Source organism: Aspergillus steynii (genome assembly GCF_002849105.1).
Source record: "Aspergillus steynii IBT 23096 chromosome Unknown P170scaffold_1, whole genome shotgun sequence".
NCBI lineage: Eukaryota > Fungi > Ascomycota > Eurotiomycetes > Eurotiales > Aspergillaceae > Aspergillus > Aspergillus steynii.
Window position 1 is genome coordinate 4,698,759 of NW_020194398.1, and position 16,440 is coordinate 4,715,198.

At 53.5% G+C, this 16,440-nt stretch overlaps 5 protein-coding genes across 5 annotated transcripts; 3 read left to right on the forward strand and 2 right to left on the reverse strand.

Moving 5' to 3' along the window:
• Positions 1 to 398: 398 nt before the first annotated feature.
• P170DRAFT_35935 (uncharacterized protein) lies at positions 399 to 1,587 on the reverse strand. The gene is made up of 2 exons (XM_024844349.1): positions 729 to 1,587; positions 399 to 660 (listed from the first exon to the last, which is right to left on the reverse strand). The coding sequence occupies exons 1-2, from the start codon at positions 1,343 to 1,345 to the stop codon at positions 654 to 656; spliced, it is 624 nt and encodes a 207-aa protein (XP_024710523.1). The 5' UTR covers positions 1,346 to 1,587; the 3' UTR covers positions 399 to 653.
• Positions 1,588 to 2,330: 743 nt separating this feature from the next.
• On the forward strand, positions 2,331 to 3,147 carry P170DRAFT_461141 (uncharacterized protein; the record flags this gene model as incomplete). The annotated part of the gene is made up of 2 exons (XM_024852004.1): positions 2,331 to 3,049; positions 3,141 to 3,147. Exons 1-2 carry the CDS (start codon positions 2,559 to 2,561, stop codon positions 3,145 to 3,147), a joined length of 498 nt encoding a protein of 165 aa, XP_024710524.1. The 5' UTR covers positions 2,331 to 2,558.
• Positions 3,148 to 3,814: 667 nt separating this feature from the next.
• Positions 3,815 to 4,874, forward strand: P170DRAFT_432756 (DUF2470 domain-containing protein). The gene has a single exon (XM_024848333.1). It carries the CDS (start codon positions 4,076 to 4,078, stop codon positions 4,754 to 4,756), a length of 681 nt encoding a protein of 226 aa, XP_024710525.1. The 5' UTR covers positions 3,815 to 4,075; the 3' UTR covers positions 4,757 to 4,874.
• Positions 4,875 to 5,528: 654 nt separating this feature from the next.
• On the forward strand, positions 5,529 to 7,712 carry P170DRAFT_347895 (40S ribosomal eS8 domain-containing protein; the record flags this gene model as incomplete). Its single annotated transcript, XM_024843655.1, is given in 5 exon segments — positions 5,529 to 5,602; positions 5,687 to 6,211; positions 6,230 to 6,236; positions 6,642 to 6,979; positions 7,013 to 7,712. 5 exon segments carry the CDS (start codon positions 5,529 to 5,531, stop codon positions 7,710 to 7,712), a joined length of 1,644 nt encoding a protein of 547 aa, XP_024710526.1.
• A 660-nt stretch (positions 7,713 to 8,372) lies between these two features.
• Positions 8,373 to 14,738, reverse strand: P170DRAFT_345632 (guanine nucleotide exchange factor DCK1; the record flags this gene model as incomplete). Its single annotated transcript, XM_024843523.1, has 2 exons — positions 8,373 to 14,290; positions 14,411 to 14,738. 2 exons carry the CDS (start codon positions 14,736 to 14,738, stop codon positions 8,373 to 8,375), a joined length of 6,246 nt encoding a protein of 2,081 aa, XP_024710527.1.
• Positions 14,739 to 16,440: the final 1,702 nt, after the last annotated feature.

Here is a 16,440-nt window from a genome sequence, read left to right on the forward strand (position 1 = left end):
ATGGATTTCTTAGACGAGATATAGGTACTATAGTTTACTATACATGGTAGAAAAGGCCGGAGAATAAGGGTGTGGCGGAATTGATTTGACTTGCTCATGTATATCTGTTGATTTTTTTTTTTCCTTTTCCCCCAAGCTTTCATGTTAATATCTGTTTTACTAGACTGTGCCTTATCTTACAAGACCAGACCCGATCAATTCAAATTGGACTGGGGAATACAAAAGTTGCCTTGAGTTATAAATTTGAATATAGTTCATTAGTCATTCCGTGTCCTTGGGATCCAATCCTGAGAAATGTCATGACCGGGATCCCATGTCCAGGAATATTATACATGCATCGCATCGTTCCGATATCGAGATATAATGAATATAAAAAAGGAAAAAGGGAAAAAGAAAATCCAGATTCACCGTGCCATGCCACCCTGAAATAAGAAAAAAAAAAGAAAAAGCTAATCATCAACTGTGAAATAGGCAGCACGGGAGATCTAGAACTCTGCGAAAAATTCCAAAAGGCATTATCATATGCGAACGAGCAAGAGGCAAAAGCATGAAAGAACAGAGCAAAGGTATCGAGTATGTGCAATGAAGCAAAGACGAATACGAGATAGGAAATGCGGTTTTTTCGTCTATCGATCGAGTTCACATCACGTCGTTTAGTTGCTGTTCAAAAGGCAGGTTAGTTTTAAGTTCGTATGGAAGGTTAGGTAGGCAGGGGGGTGGTAACTGACAGCAATCCAAGAGTCAGATCACCATGAATCTTGGCCTTCAATTGCACTTCGATGTCGAGGTTCAGGTCTAGACGCAGCCGCAGCTGTTCGTCCTTTCCTCCTTCCTCACCACCCTCGTTCTTTCCGCCGCCGAGGATGCCCCCAACGGCCTTACCAGCCGAGTCGGTGACTCCGTTGACAGCATTGCCGGCCGTGTTCTGGACCAGGTCACCGACTTGGTCCACTCCACCCAGGCCCCCGAGTGGGCCGCCGTCTTGTTCTTGGGGCTGACGGCGCTGGCGGCGCTGGCGACGGGGCTTCTCAGTAGTGTTCTCCATTGCTCCGGAGTCCTGACGAGTTCTCTGGGGACGGGGTCTTCTCTGGCGACGTTCAGGAGCTGGTTCCCTTTGAGGAGCGGGCTCGTTATCCGAGTCTGGTTCTTGCTTGAACGTCTTTTTGTTGTCGTCCTCTTCTTGTTTGGGTTGAGGGGAGGCAGGACCGTTGTCTTGTCCTTCTTCTTTGGGTTGAGGGGAGGTAGGACCGTTATCCTGTTCCTGTTCCTGTTCCTCTTGAGGCTTGGGAGTGGTGTTCTCGTTCTCCTGTGCGGGGGTCTGGGGGTTGTCCTCCTTATCAGACATGATGGGAAGAAAAAAAAAAGAGAAAAAGAAGAGTTTAGAGGTCGAAGAAAAGAGGGGATTATATCTGGCGTAAGGGGGGCTTGGTTACCTGATGGGCGCTACTTAGTGTCGGAGCGATATGACCGCATCGCGTCCCGATCTAATTTATATGACCTTCACGATCATGCAAGGGTGCAACATCGCCCAGCCCACCTCCGACGTCAGCTGCGTTCAAAACGAGGAGCGGAGATTGGATCAAAAATGAGGAAGCGAGGGCAGCGTCATCTGTACCACAGTGAGGAGGAGGGCTGGAGCTTGCCCTGATTGCACCGGGTGGAGGCCGACAATGACGTCTCGAGTACAAGGATGTCAGCCTTTCGCATCTTGCTCTGCCGCTCGCGATCGCCGACCATACTGAACCGGGAAAGGGGTTAATATATTAGCGCACGTTGTATGGCCCGAGCTGATCCATCGTGAATGGCCCACTTGACGGCTTAGACGCAAGATGACGCCACGCACGTCAGTGCGGTCGAGATCTTGGGTCATCCTTCTTCTCAGGCCCGGTTTTCATGGAGATGACAGGTACGACAAACGTCGGGAAATTACGATGGCCAGTGTATCAGATTTTGGAGTCGTGGGTGCCAGTCCAGACGAAAGTCTGGTTCCCAGTCCGCGCGTGCGTACCGTGGGCGTACCATGGGCGATGGACTCAAGTGTACCTGGTTTATGTCTGTCAAGCACTGGAAATAGAAACCCGTAAACATCGGCTCGGACGACATGCGTTAACTTGTTTGGAGCCTTGATGGAGGTGGGATGACGAATGGGGAGTAAATTTGGGTCTCCAGACTTTCCGGACGTCTGACCATCCAGAAGTCGAAGATGCTGTCGGTCGCGCCACCGATGTGATCACCGATTGTTGGAGGCGCATTGCAGGACAACGTCATGGGCTTGGCCATGCATGTACGTAGTAGGAGTTGCCCATCTCCGGGGAGAGAAAAAGCAGACAAAAACTGTCTCGCTCGTCGACTCTCGTCCAGCCTTTTTCCTATCCATCAATTTTTCTCCCTCTCGTCCGTTTCGATTACCTCTCCCAGTCTTTGGCCGGTCTTTTTTTTTACCTCTCTTTTCTTGTCCATTCATTCCTAGCTCCGGACAAGGACCCCGTCTAGCTGCAGCTTGATTTTCATTCGCTGTTATCATCCGGCGTGCTTGTAGATCAAGACTCCCATAAACAATGGCAACCGCAACCGCCGAGAAGCCCAAGGAGCAGAAACGCTTCCAGCAGCAACAGGACGACTACTCGGACGACGATTATGACTCGGATGAATATTCGATCTCGGGAGACGAAGATGACTATGCCCCTCAGAAGCCCAGTCAAAAGCAGCAGCAGCAGCGACGACGTCAGCCGAACCAACAAAGACGTCCTGCTGATGACGAGGACGACTATCTGTCCGACGACTATTCTACAGACGAGTATGACGACGACTATGAAGATGCCGACGAAGAAGTTCCGAACAATGCGATGCAGCCGTTCAAGCGGGGTCAGCAGTCATTAACCAACCAGGGCATCAGCAGCCAGGACCCGGTGCAAAACGGAGCGATGAACACCGTGGATAAAGGGGGCGAGGAGAAAGACGACGGCCTGCGACTGACCCTGGAACTGAACCTCGAGATCGAGGTGGAACTCAAAGCGCACATCCACGGCGATTTGACCCTATCCTTACTGTAAGTTGCTTTCATTATGGCCTCATCGTACCTCCACTCCATGGGGCTCTCTAAGAATTGAATAGGAGTTGACCACTTCTTAACTATGCAGTGCATAATGAACGGTGGCCGCTTGTGCCCATGCTCGTGTCGAATTCGATGAGTTGCAAGGCATGGACTGCTTCTACTCCTCACTCTTTTTTTGATACCGTCTTCATTTTTATATGAAGTCATGAATGGTTGGCCGTGGTTTGAGGCCTTGTATTTTCTTTCTATCTTTCTTTTCGTTTTATGTTTCTTCGATTTCCGATAGAATTCGGTTGTTTGTGTTGATGCGTGTTGTGCGTCCTTATACTCCATCTGCTGGCATGATTGATCGGGTTTGTCCGGTGTTTTTATTTCTTGAACTAGGTTGGAAAGACTTTGCATTTAATTTGATAATATTGACATTGTCGTTCAATGAACCCAGCCGGTCAGAGTCGATGTTGACAGTCCTACTACGGCATACTCCATAGTCTGTAGTGAGGGTGGGTCGAGGGAGACCATGCTAGAGCCCAATGGTTAGTGACAGTCCAATCCCAAGGGAACCGAACTGATCATCTGGGGTAGAACAAACTAGGATGTGATCTTCCCGGGGTGATTGATGGGGATGTTGATGAATGAGAGAATGTGTGTAAGAAAGAATGAGAGAGCAAGAGAGACGGAGAGGGAATGGCCGCCATCACGTGGCGCACGGGATCCGAGGATGGCGGATGGCAGGCTGGACTCTCCCTGACTCTCCCTGAATCTTGGATCCTGACGGAGGATTCCAACCACCGAGGTCAGTCACCGTGAAGCATCCCAAGTACATGTGCGCCGAAGCAAAGCCGAGGCCGGATCTTGGCAGGAGAAGACCGATCCTCCCCGCTCCGACCGAGTCCCGAACTAAACCACGATAGTTACCACGATTGCCGGCAAAGCCGTTGCAATTGCTCTACCAACTCCCTACCACTTGCTATTTTCTCCCTATCAATCCAAGTGACAGAATTCACAAACTGAGCCATCGCCATGGCATCCTCGAATGCTGCGGACCAGTCCGCCACCACGAGCAAGAATTTCATCATCAAGCACATGAACGCCGACCACCAAAAGTCCCTGGCGATGTACCTGCGAGTCTACTGCCACGTCTCTGCATCCGAAGCCAAATCCGCTCGCCTCGAAGACATCAGCCTGTCCGATCTACTCCTCAGCGCCCAAGGCACGCGCTACACCGTGCCGCTGGATCCGCCCATGGCCTCGTTCTCCGAGACCCGGGGCCGAGTCGTGGCCATGCACAAAGAGTGTCTGCAGAAACTGGGAATCTCGGACATTACGATCAACGAGTATCGCGCGCCGCGGGGTGTCGGGGCAGTGGGATTCGCCGTGTGTCTGGCTGCGATCGTGGGATTTTGTCGGCGCGACAACTTCGTGCCCGGGTCGCTGGTCTACGAGACGATCGGACTGGACAGTTTCCCCGCGATGTCCCAGTTGTGCTACAAGGTGCAGCCCCTGGTGTTCTCCTTTCTTGTGGGAGCGCATGTCATTGAGGCGACTCTGTTGGCGATCAAGCGATTGAAGCCGCACGGGGTGCCCTTCTTGTCGGCGGCGTGGATCGGGTGGGTGCTGTCCACGCTGGTGGAGGGATTTGGGGCATGGATGCGGTTTGACGCGATGGTTAAGGAGAAGCGAGGGAAGGAGCACAGTCAGTAAAGGTAGTGATGAGAAGTCGATACTGTAGTATTAACTAGTGGATAATAAGAAGAATGACAAGATGACTAAAACAGAAAGGAATAGAGATGAGTCAGCAATGCCAAGGCCCCGAGGCGAAGTCACGGGAAGTCACGGGACCGGAGACTAGCACCCGAAGCGGCTAGCGCAGTGTGGAATAGGGCAACCTTCGACACAAGCGAGCCACAGTGCGAAATTCACGAGAGTCCGACGACCAGCAGTTCAACTCCTCGACGACAAACCCAACGACCCTTGCCCGCTGCGTTCCTGGTGAAGGGCTGCAGGATTAGAGGTGAGTTTCTCGTGCCTATTGCCTCCGTCTTCGATCTCCCTGTTGTTCCTGTTTTCGTCGTTCTCGCTGTTATCGGTGCGCCGTGATCAAGTCTCGTCGAGCGTCAATTCGAGTCGGGATTGGGATCGAATCGCCCAGAGGACAGCGCAAAGGTTCAGAAAAGACAAGAAGAACAACTTCAGCGTCGACACCGTTTTTTTCTTTGGATCTCCGACACTACGGTCTGGAATTATAAGAAAATTTCTTGGATTTGCGACTGTCCCCCCACCCACGACAATCGATCAATTCGTCTACACTTCTGCCTACGCACACGAGAAGAGAAAGCACAAGAAAAAAAAAAAAGAAGACAATCAGGAAGACAAGGAGATTGCAAGACCGCGAGATCGATCTGGTCTCGTGTGAAAATCTTTTCCATCATCCACTAATACCCATCTCTCTCCTTCTAGTCCATCTATCGCCAACATGGGTATTTCTCGCGACTCCCGTCACAAGCGCTCGGCTACCGGTGCGAAGAGGGCCACCTACCGCAAGAAGAGGTATGAAACCGGCTGCGAACCCACATCGTGATGGTTATCCGGCGATTCAAAGTTTCTGACGGTTTTGTTTTTATTTGCATTCAGGGCGTTCGAGAAGGGTCGCCAGCCCTCCAACACTCGTATCGGTACCAAGAGAATCCATCTCGTCCGTACCCGCGGTGGCAACCGCAAGTTCCGTGGTCTCCGTCTCGAGGCCGGTAACTTCTCGTGGGGATCCGAAGGCATCTCCCGCAAGACCCGTGTCATCGTCGTGGCCTACCACCCCTCCAACAACGAGCTGGTCCGTACCAACACCTTGACCAAGTCCGCCGTTGTCCAGATCGATGCCGCCCCCTTCCGTCAATGGTACGAGGCCCACTACGGCCAGCCCATCGGCCGGAGACGCCAGCAGAAGTCCGACGTCCCCGAGGAGAAGAAGAGCAACAGCGTCACCAAGAAGCAGGCTGCTCGCTTCGCCGACAGCGGCAAGGTCGAGTCCGCCATCGAGCGACAGTTCGAGGCCGGTCGTCTGTACGCCGTGATCGCCTCGCGTCCCGGCCAGAGCGGCCGCGTGGACGGCTACATCCTGGAGGGTGAGGAGCTGGCTTTCTACCAGCGTGCGATCCGGAAGTAGACGAACGTGAGAAGAAAAAATGTGTGGAAACGGGTAGTATTTGGAGTTTGTTCAAGCAATTTTTTACCAGAAATTCAATACGTTATGAATCTGGGCCTCTTTCGCTGTTTCGGAGGTTGCATTTGTTGTTGTAGAAGCTCCTGAACGACTTGTTCGAACAAATGGAAATGATCCTAGTTACGTTGTTTCAATTAAGATTTTAATGTCTCTTTTTTTTTCCCCCTCGTACCTCATCTTGTTGACCTTGATGTGATGTTGATGTTGATGTTTTCTGTTGATGCTGATTGATGTGGATGCCTTAGGGCTGCCTTCGACATGTCTATGACGCCACCCTCGACTTTACCTTCACCAATTCCCCTCATCCACTCCCACTTCCACCCTTTCCCTACTTACCTGCCTACCTTCTCTTCACTTACCTTCCTCAAGAATCGTAAAATCCCCCCATCTACTTTCTCAAAAGGTCAATCCCCCAAAATGCCCCCCGACAAAACCATCAAAACCCGCCTCTGCCTCATCTCCGACACCCACAGCCTCCCACCCAACCCGCCCTCCGACACCAGCAACCCCTACCGACACCCCCTGCCGTGGTCCAACATCCTGCTGCACGCGGGGGACCTGACAAAGCTAGGCCGACGATCCGAGCACCTGGGGATGCTGTCGATGCTCAAGAACGCGCCGGCGGAGCTGAAGCTCGTGATCGCCGGCAACCACGACATTACGCTGGACGAGGAGTACTACACGCGGGTCGGGCACTACCGCCACCGGTACCGCAGCGGGTACACGGCGCCGTCGGCGAGGTTCGGCCTGGAGCGGTTCACGACCGGTGGCACGGGCGGGACGGACGTCGAGGACGTCGACGCCGTCGAGGACCCCGTGGCGATCAAGGCGCTGTGGACGAGCGCCGACGCCCAGGCCGCCGGCATTCGGTACCTGGAGGAAGGGACGCGCGAGTTCCGGCTGTCAACCGGGGCGCGGGTGCGGGTGTATGCGTCGCCGTATACGCCGGAGTTCTGCGAGTGGGCGTTTGCGTACGAGCGCGGCGAGGACCGGTATGATGCGGCGAAGGGGGCGAGGAACCCCGTGCCGACGTTCCCGCCGGGGGTGGATGTGATGCTGACGCATGGTCCGCCGTATGGGATTCTGGACCAGGTGGTGCCGGGGCATGAGAGCGTGGGCTGTGAGCATCTGTATCGCGCGGCGGAGAGGGCCAAGCCGCGGCTGCATGTGTTTGGGCATATTCATGAGGGCTACGGGGCGCGGCGGTTCGAGTGGAGCACACATAATCGGTCGATGATCCAGTGTGACGAGACGACGGCGCGCGAAGAGCGATGCGCCTTTGTGGATGTCAGCGAGAGTACGAACAGTTCGCTGCGCGTCGGTAAGGAGACGCTGTTCATCAATGCGAGTGTCGTGACGGTGGAGTATGAGCCGGTCAATGCGCCGTGGGTGGTGGATCTGGAGCTCCCGCTGGATGAGGATGGTGGTAGAAGTAATTGAGGGTAGTGGATGGCTGGTACATCATATATATATGTCTCTATAACTACCTATATCTATATAGTACATGAGTATTTACGGCGTGGTGGGTCTGAGGTTTGATAAAGCTGACATTAGCGTGAGTTGAATGATATATTCTACATGACTGCCGACGGAATAGACAAAATGCCCAATGCTTCATTTCTTATATAAAAACCACGCCTCCCAAGGACCAAACCCACCAGCCATTTGCCTCCACGGGTATAAAAGGGTCCATACATGATAGTAACAGTATGCAATGAAAGAAGTCAAAAAGGATCGAATGCAAAAAAGTCGCCTAATAATTTACATGTCTTTCCAAACCTTGGAAATAGAAGAGAAGAGAAAAAAAAAGTTGCAATTGCAACGGACAAAAAAGAAAAATGTCAGGTATCTGGAGAAGAAATGGTAAGATCATGCCCTGGACAGGCTGAGAAAAAAGAAAAAGAAATCGAACGATATGTGTCAGGCATATCAAGATCAAATAAAAGGAAATAAGTATCCAAAGGAATGTTCTCAAGCCGGGCGTAAGAAGCAGTGAACGCTGCAATGCAAATATAAGAATGGGTGAAAAAAGGTGAAAGGAAGAAATGTCCAGGCATTACAAGGAATAAGATGAAAACCATATGAAGAGAGACTCTGGAATCACTCTTCGTGGACGGTCATTCCATTGGAGTCAGACCGGAAATCAAGACGACTGCCTTTCCGATTGAGGCCCTTGAAGAGACTGAATCGCTTCATGACGGAATCCCGCACGCCGCCGCTAGAATGCCCGGTTGCTTGGCTAATCGGACTCCCAATCTCGGGACTTCTGATGGAGGTCGCACTGCTCTGCGTCATGGGTCGCGGGTGGTCTTTGATCGAAGGGATAGTGGACCATCCCGACCGAGGGCTTGTGACCGATGGTTCGCCCGCAGATGTCCCGTTTGGCTGCTGCTGCGACGTAGGCGTATTGATGCTTTCATGGGACTTTGCGGCCGCATCTCGAGAGGCACTTCGCGATCGCTGCGAGGAGCTCTCGGCGGAATTACCACCGGGGACTGACAAGGACGATGTGTGTTTATGCAGCTTCTCTCCGAAGAAGCTCCTCCGCTTCGATTGCGTGTCTCGAGATTGATTGGTGGTTCGACTGTGGACAGTTATCGCATCCGCATCGCGCTCTTGTGAAGTCTCGGCCCGCGAAGGCGCTCGGTGGGAATCCTCGATTCCATTGGTGTTGCCGGCTGGCTGCGACGCCGCCACCCCTTGGACCGTAGAAACAGAGTTACTGGCTCCGTGGTTGGAGCGTTTGAAGGGGTTCATCACGCTGATTCGATGACTAACAGAGGGTTTCTGGGAATGCTTTCGGCTGTGGCTGTTTTGGCGTGACGACCGGATCAATTCATGCTCGGGGCTGGTGGATCGCGCCAGGGACTGCGGCTTGCGACTGACGGAAGGAGTCCGAGAATAGGGCAAGGTCAACTGAGGCGTGTCCTGCGCCATCGGGGTGAGAGAAGACAGTTCGGGAGCAAACGCATCCTCAAAGCGGCGGATTAATTCGGCCTGTGTTGCTTGGTGGGCAGGACGATGGAACATGGCAAGAGCATGCTTGATCGCTAGCGCATGGTCGATTAGAGCGACGGCTAGAGCGTTTCTCAGGGGATCGGCTGGCGTTGGGGTGTCCTCAATTTCGTCCTCAGCGCGAGTCTCGGACAGGAATTGACGATAAACGGCCACACAGCTGGTCGAGGAAGAGTTGCGGTCTAACAATTGGTCCAATGCCTCGGTCAGGCTGGAAAGACTCGAGTCTTCACCGGATGCCGCTCGCCTCTGCAAGAGAGCCAACTCCTGGGTCTTACGCCATGTGCGCTCAAGAGCGGTTTGCAAAGGTGACAATGCAACCTCTTCGGTGATAACCACCTCGCTCCTGCGGAGGATATTCGGGAAGGGGTCTGCAGTGGTATAGATGGTTTTCTCGACCCACTGTCCCTGAACATTCGCCCCGCGGACATGTTTCTTCAACGTTGAGGTGAATCGGCAGGGCTCGGAAATCAGAAGATGGTCCCTGACCGAAGACGGGATTTTCGATCGTTGATAAACCGGATGGTTCATGTCTCGGTAGACGCTGACAGGATTAATGTGTAGATACTGGCCCTCATAATCGTGGGGTTCCCCAGAGGAAACAATCTGCGCCGCGGGGTGCTCTCGCTGCATGTGATCCACGAAATTGGCCATGCGCTCACCTGGTGCGCATTCGAAGATAAACTCCTTGTCTCGCAAGTTTGTCGGAAATCCAAGCCCCTTGTAGAGAACCCGGAAGTATCGGGGGAAGTGTTTTTCTTCTCGCGAGACGGTGTCGTAGATCCTGGCCATGGAGCCTTGGGCCCGTGAGAGCTTGGCGAAGTCCACCATCGTGTCTTCGTATTGCTGGGCAAGCTCTTTGTAGCAGACCAGGGCATGAGCCCATGCCTTTGCGTCCTCGAAGTATTGGATGATCGTGAAGTAGAGCGATTCCTTCCTCTCAAAGCACGTCTGCTCGGGCAAAGCAGGGTTCAGGAGTTCGGGAACCGTCCGCTTAGGGTCCCAGTCATAAAGGTCGGCGTGGAACTGGAGCGCAAGGGCGGCTTCACAAAAGTTGCCCGCCTCAGCCTGCACTTGGGCGAGCTCGTGAACATATCGAATGAAAATGTCCTCTCGTCCCATGTCTTTCATGTATTCCATCAGCCGCAGCGTGTGCAGGCTTTCAGCCATGGAGCCACCCTGAGAGGCAACGAAGAGATCCAGCAGTTCGTCCACTGTCACAATGAGGGCTTTGACCGCATTGGACAAGTCCTCGTCAAAAGACGCGCACTCCTCGAAGTGCTCAAGCAGTTCTCCAATAAAGAGCTTTTGGATGACGCCCTCGCTCATGTTTTTTGTCTTGAATAGATTATCCAAGCTGGAGATGATCTCTGTCTCGATGATGGAGAGATCCTGGTTGAGGCTCCATTCGCTGAGAATCATGGTGCGCAGGATCTCGACTGCTACGTGCCGCAGTCCCTCGTGGACACTGAGGCAGAGCTCGATGATCGGGGCCACCAGACCGGGAACATATTGCACCTGGTAACCACCAAGTTTCTTCAGGCCGAAACGCTCCCGCTCATCATCGGTAGTCTCCCAGCCGATCGCCTCCCAACTGGAGTTCAACAAGTCTGCACCTTGCTCCCGGACATCACCCGCGATCTTCCAGATGGCGCGCCTCTTTTGTTCGGGGAATGTCTCCAGAGCCAGAACGTCGCTCGACACGACCTTGAGCAAGGTCATGAAGAAGTTCTCCCAGAGCCTTGTGTCGAAGCTCTCGGCATCATCCGGCGAGGGAAGGAACTTATGAATCATGATGGAAGAGAGGTGTTCAAGACTTTTCACGGTGGCGCGGTGGTTATAGACATGAACACTGAGCCAGCTCTCGGGGTAAGGCTCACAATTCAGGATCGAGGTATGGACCTCGAACGCCTGGGAGAGGAAGGTGGATAGCTCCAGACCCTTGAGTCGAGGCCTTTTAGGGTTGGTCACCGTTGTCATGGCAGCCATAATTGCAGATAGTTCCACAAGGGCTTCATCGAACTTCTGTGTGTTCTTGGACAATTTGACCTGAAACGGGAAGGACTTGCTGAACAGCAACGAGAGGTATTCGGTATCATCCACCCCATCAGGAATGATAGAATAGTATGAGGAGACAATATGCGGCATGAAATCATAAAGGTATGGGTTTGGCTCCCTCAACAACTCCGCCACGATCGCACAATTCAGGCGGACTTGGTCGCGGTAAAGGTCGGATACCGAGCCTGTCGCTCCCCAGTAAGGCGCCAACCAACCCACGCAGCTCGTGATCAAGCTTTGCCTCTCCGATCCCGAGCAAAAGATCTCCAAACGCGTGTAATGCTGAATCAGAATCAACTTGTACAATATGAGCATGCCTTTCACGTCTTTGCACGAGTCCATGAAGCTGAGAGCCACCATGATGATTTCGTCCTTTGGAAGCACCTTGGATAGCTCCGGCAGCCACGTGTGGAAATGTTGGACCACCAGCGTCTTGCTTCCAACCATGGCCGGAGAGGAATTTTTCATGAGGACTTCAAGCGACTTGAAGATTGTATGAAGATCTCGATTGAAAGTCGACTGTACCCGAGTAATGCCAATGCCTTCCTCTTTCACTTTCTGCTGCAGTCTGGCATTGATAATGAATTTGAGGACATGTCTTCCGACCTTGAATGTTGCCCGGAGACTGCGTGATTGTTGAGGATCCGAATTGGCCTGCAGGAGGCGTGAATAGCTTCGGATGAGACAAGGAGTGGCGAAGGGGAAGTTGAACTGGGTGTCGGCATAATTATCGACCAGCGGGCCCAAGTTGAACCGGCGATCATGAACAATACCAAGCACGGTCACCAGGTTCTTGAAGATCAGGTCTTCGTATTCCTCATTACCGGCGTTCTCTACCAAGATTCCAAATAGAGCATCGAAGACACCGCGTAGCTGCTTGACAATCTCGATCTCAGGAACAAAGAGAACCCGCTTCAGAGTGTCCAATACCTCGTCCACTGGCCGCTCCCTCCAGTTGAGCAGGCTGAGTATCACCTGGTCCTGTGAATACTCAGTACTACACAGGTGAGTCTCAAGACGCAAAGTAGCCATTGGTCCCGTGATTGCCTCGTCTTTGGCGGATTCGTTCTTGCCAAGTGAGCTCCACGGCAAGGTGAGATAGGCACCCTTGCCGTTCTCAATGGTGGAAGTATGCTTGTCGTAGGCATGTAACAATAACGAATGGGGGCCATCACGCATGAAAGCTTGATTGTCCCAGAGGGGCATCCAAGCGAGAGCAAAGGGGAACTCAGGAGCATCCGCGACGCTCATGATCAGGTGTGATCCCGGAATCTCCTCGGCAGGAATGTTTAGACGGATGGTCTGGTTCCAAGGAGTGCCTCGTTGAACTATGGTGGTCCGCCATGCTGTGTGGGCTGTGTTATTGGATGAGGGAAAGATACATCGTTCAATTCGTGCCCCTGACGATGCCCGCACCTCTAGTGTCAGCTGCAGGTTGTTGAATGCCGTATTCGAGGGTATCGGCACTTGCCCCGCCTGGGGATGTGAAAGGAGTGCTTCCGGGGGGAACGAGGCCTGTGAGATGGATACATAAATATCGGATCTTGGTTTCGAGGGAGCCTGGGAGAACCCGATTCTCCTGGTCTGGGCAACGTTGTGCATGATCGTCGGGTTTTGCCACACCAGAGCGTCGGAGTCAGAGGCTACAAAAGGTTGCAGGTGAATATGAAGGCGAGCGGCACGCTGGGATCGTACGTATTTCCCAGTGCGGCTGGGAAGCAACGTCCGCACCAATTCATCGAACCCGTCCGTATGGCCGTCGCCGTCTTCGCTTTCCTCGGAAGGTGACCAGATATTTATCACTTGCTCAGCGTCTTTGTCTTGCCGAAGGATCTGGGAGACCTCCAGAAGACCGACCCCTACCGTGCGAGTCTGGGTGGACTCCTTTGCAGACTGACCCGCCGTTCGATCCCTGTTGCTCGACGTACTCTCTGAAGACTGCGGAGGGCCTCGAGGACTCTGTCTTCCCTGCTCCGCACTCTGAATACCGCGCGGCTTTGATGACCACATCATGCTACGGCGCGTCTTCAGGCTGCCTTTGACCGATGGATTGAGTGCTGGCGATTGCTTGGAAGCGGAGGAGCCTTCCCGGGAGACTGACGGCCTTGGCTGGGACGAAGCTGCCGTGGAGGAAGCAGTCTCCGTGGCCCGAACCGCAACCACCAGATACAGACTGGGTCCATTCGCCGAATCGTCGCCGATGTCATTGCCGCTCAACTCGGTGAAGAGCGTCTTCAGCTTGTTGCTCTGCCCCATGCTGGCGAACTTCTCGGGAGACGGGATATAGAGGTGGTATGCTTCGGACAGAGGGCTCAGGGCACCGGCTTCAGATTGAACACATAGATACAGGGCGAGGGTTACCGGACCCGGAGCATTGCCCGAAACGGCATTGATCTCAAGGAGTAGATGATGGAGCGCAGCCGTATCGGCCTGATGCGTAGGGCTGCTTTCTAGCATGCTCATTTCCGACTGAAGTTTGGCCAACTGAATGGCCGAGTCCTCGCCGGTCAACAAGCGGCCCCGTTGGTCGGGATCTCGAACAATAATATCCGCGCCTAGCATTTTATTCCCCCGAACCAGCTTCCAGACCACCTCACGCCGCAGCGCCTCTTTCTCCTGCGCCGTGAGCACATTATATAACAGCTGCCGTCGGGCAAAATCGAGTTCGCGGACGATGTTGGTCATCTCCTCCACGACGCTGTACTGTCGGTTCAGCAAGAGCTGATGGAGGTTGGTGGAATGCCATTCGCGGAGGCACGATGCGATCTCGTCGACCAAAGGCTCGGACGAAGAGGTGGGAGTCTCGTCGCCGATCTTGAGCATCGGAACAGGGGCTGCGGGTTTAGGGGCGTTGGGATCCCGAGGAGTCACAGCCACCGGGGTGTGTGGAAGGGACGTCGATGCCGCGGGGCTATGTAGCAGTGAACGGGGGCTGGGCTGGCCATCTTCCTCCAATTTCTGTATGAAAATCTGCGACGGTTTGCCCTTTTTCGCAATCACAACATCCGACACCTCACCCGGCACCGGATCGTCGTAATGTATCGAGGCCAGGCTGTTTCGGATACCTGTCGGGTCGGCGCTTGAGCGGTCGCCGTTCGTCAAGCCTCGTTGTCCATCTGCGTCGCCCAACACCTCACGGATCTCGACGCAATTGCGGGGGAAAATGCCCGAAAACACGCGCGCTTCGAGGGTCTGGCCCTTGGTGCTGGTCAGGCCCGCCAGCAGCGAGGGCGGAGCGACGAGATACCCGCGACACCATTCTCCATTGACACCACCCTGCTCAATTATATACAACTCATCGCCTAGTTCGAGGGGTAAATCGGCCGGCGTTGACGGTTGGAAGGGATAGATGGCGACAGCGAAAGCGATTCGAGGCAGAGGCCGCCAGGGCATATCTGCTATCGAGGCGGCCGTCCAGAGCGCACCCCGCAGCGGTCGTCACAATGGCCGTAAAGAATGGAAGCGGGGACTGGAGGCGAGCGGAAAGGGGGAGGGGGGAAGAACTGGAATTCACTCCTGATCGAGGAATGGGGCGCTACATGCAGCGGTCGCGTAGTCGGTGCTTGAAGAAAGGGAAAGGAGGAATGTGGGCGATTCCCAAAGGGGACTGAGTCTGGTAGCAAACGAGGGTAGGTCGCTGAGTTGGTATGTTTAAAAGGGGGGGGAAGGAGGGCCACTAAAAGTCCATCACTAAATCCACCCTTGTTAGCAGAGGTAGTTTAAAGGTAAAAAGGTGATTTCGCACGAAATTAATGGTAACCGGGGGGTCAATTGCTCGCAGGACCAGTTCCCATCAGGGGAGGTTGAAGTTGCACGGGGGAGGTCGCCAAAGAAACCATGGGCGAGTGTTCATCAATCACCACAAGCGATCAGAACGACTTGACTGCTCAATGGGGGAGTTTTTTTAATTTTTTTTTTTTTTCTCTTTCTCTTTTGGCCCATTATTCTCCCTGGGCAGCCCGATTTCCTCCCATGGGCTTTTGCCCCCCTAGCAGGCAGTGGATGGCCGGGCCTGTGGAGCCCAACCATCAATTGTTCACCTTGGCAGGAACTGTGGAGAACAGGCAAGCAACGAAGGGGGAGGGGGACAAGTTGGACGGAGCAGAGAGAGTTTAGAGGACGTACCCGATGGAGGCCAATGAGTCCGGGCCAACGGTGGTGGCACAGGTCAAGTTGAAAGGAAGCCAGACGGAGGGATGGAGCCGTGAAAGAGGAAGAGTCTCGACTGAAGGAAGATCGAGAAAACGAAGGACGGTCCTTAGTGCCTGAGGCTAGACCCCCGAGGCACCCAATAATAACACCAACTAAGAAGAAGTCGGAATCCCTCCTGAACGGATCTCGATTCGTCGGGTGTTTCCTTGGAATATTAAACATTCTTATTTAGTATCTCCTCCCTAGCGGACTAGCTCCTGTCTCCTGTCGTCCATCTCTATCTATCATCCAAATCTTAAATCCGCTGTCCAGACCTGAAGTCGATCGAGTCTCCACCGCGTCGAAAGAACCATTTGATCCGTCAACCTCTCCAGTTCCCAGCACCCTGGGTAAATGGGTCCCCTGGCACGTTTCCTGCAGCTCTCTTTTCTTTTTTCGGCGTCAGACTGTATGCGTCATGTCCCCTGAAAAATTTCGATCTATCACGCTGGACGGAGTCTGATTCGCGAGTGTCTCCCCCCCTGAACCAGACCATTGGATGGGCCCCTTCACCTCGACTACGCATCATTCATGATTATGATTGATCCGTGATTATTCAGAGCCGCTAATGAGGGTCCCCAACTAACCGTCGGCCTTAAACTGGGATAAGAAAAGTGACGAATTTAGGCACTTTGGTGCCGGCCCACTGCTCGGACTTCCCATGGTTCTGGTGTTTCAGCTGCTGTAGATCTTCTGACTTCGACCTCGTGCCATCCGACGTGGGAAAAGGACCTCCGTCCTATAAATAATTGATTACATGCCGATAAAGGCCGGGATTCAACGGACGGCTAACGTTGCGACGACCCCCCGGTTCGTGGTCTGGCCGGTCCAGTCGACTCGCACCGTCACACATCCAAAGCAAGGGGATCTCATCGAACAAGTAACACAAGGAACACAAATGCAA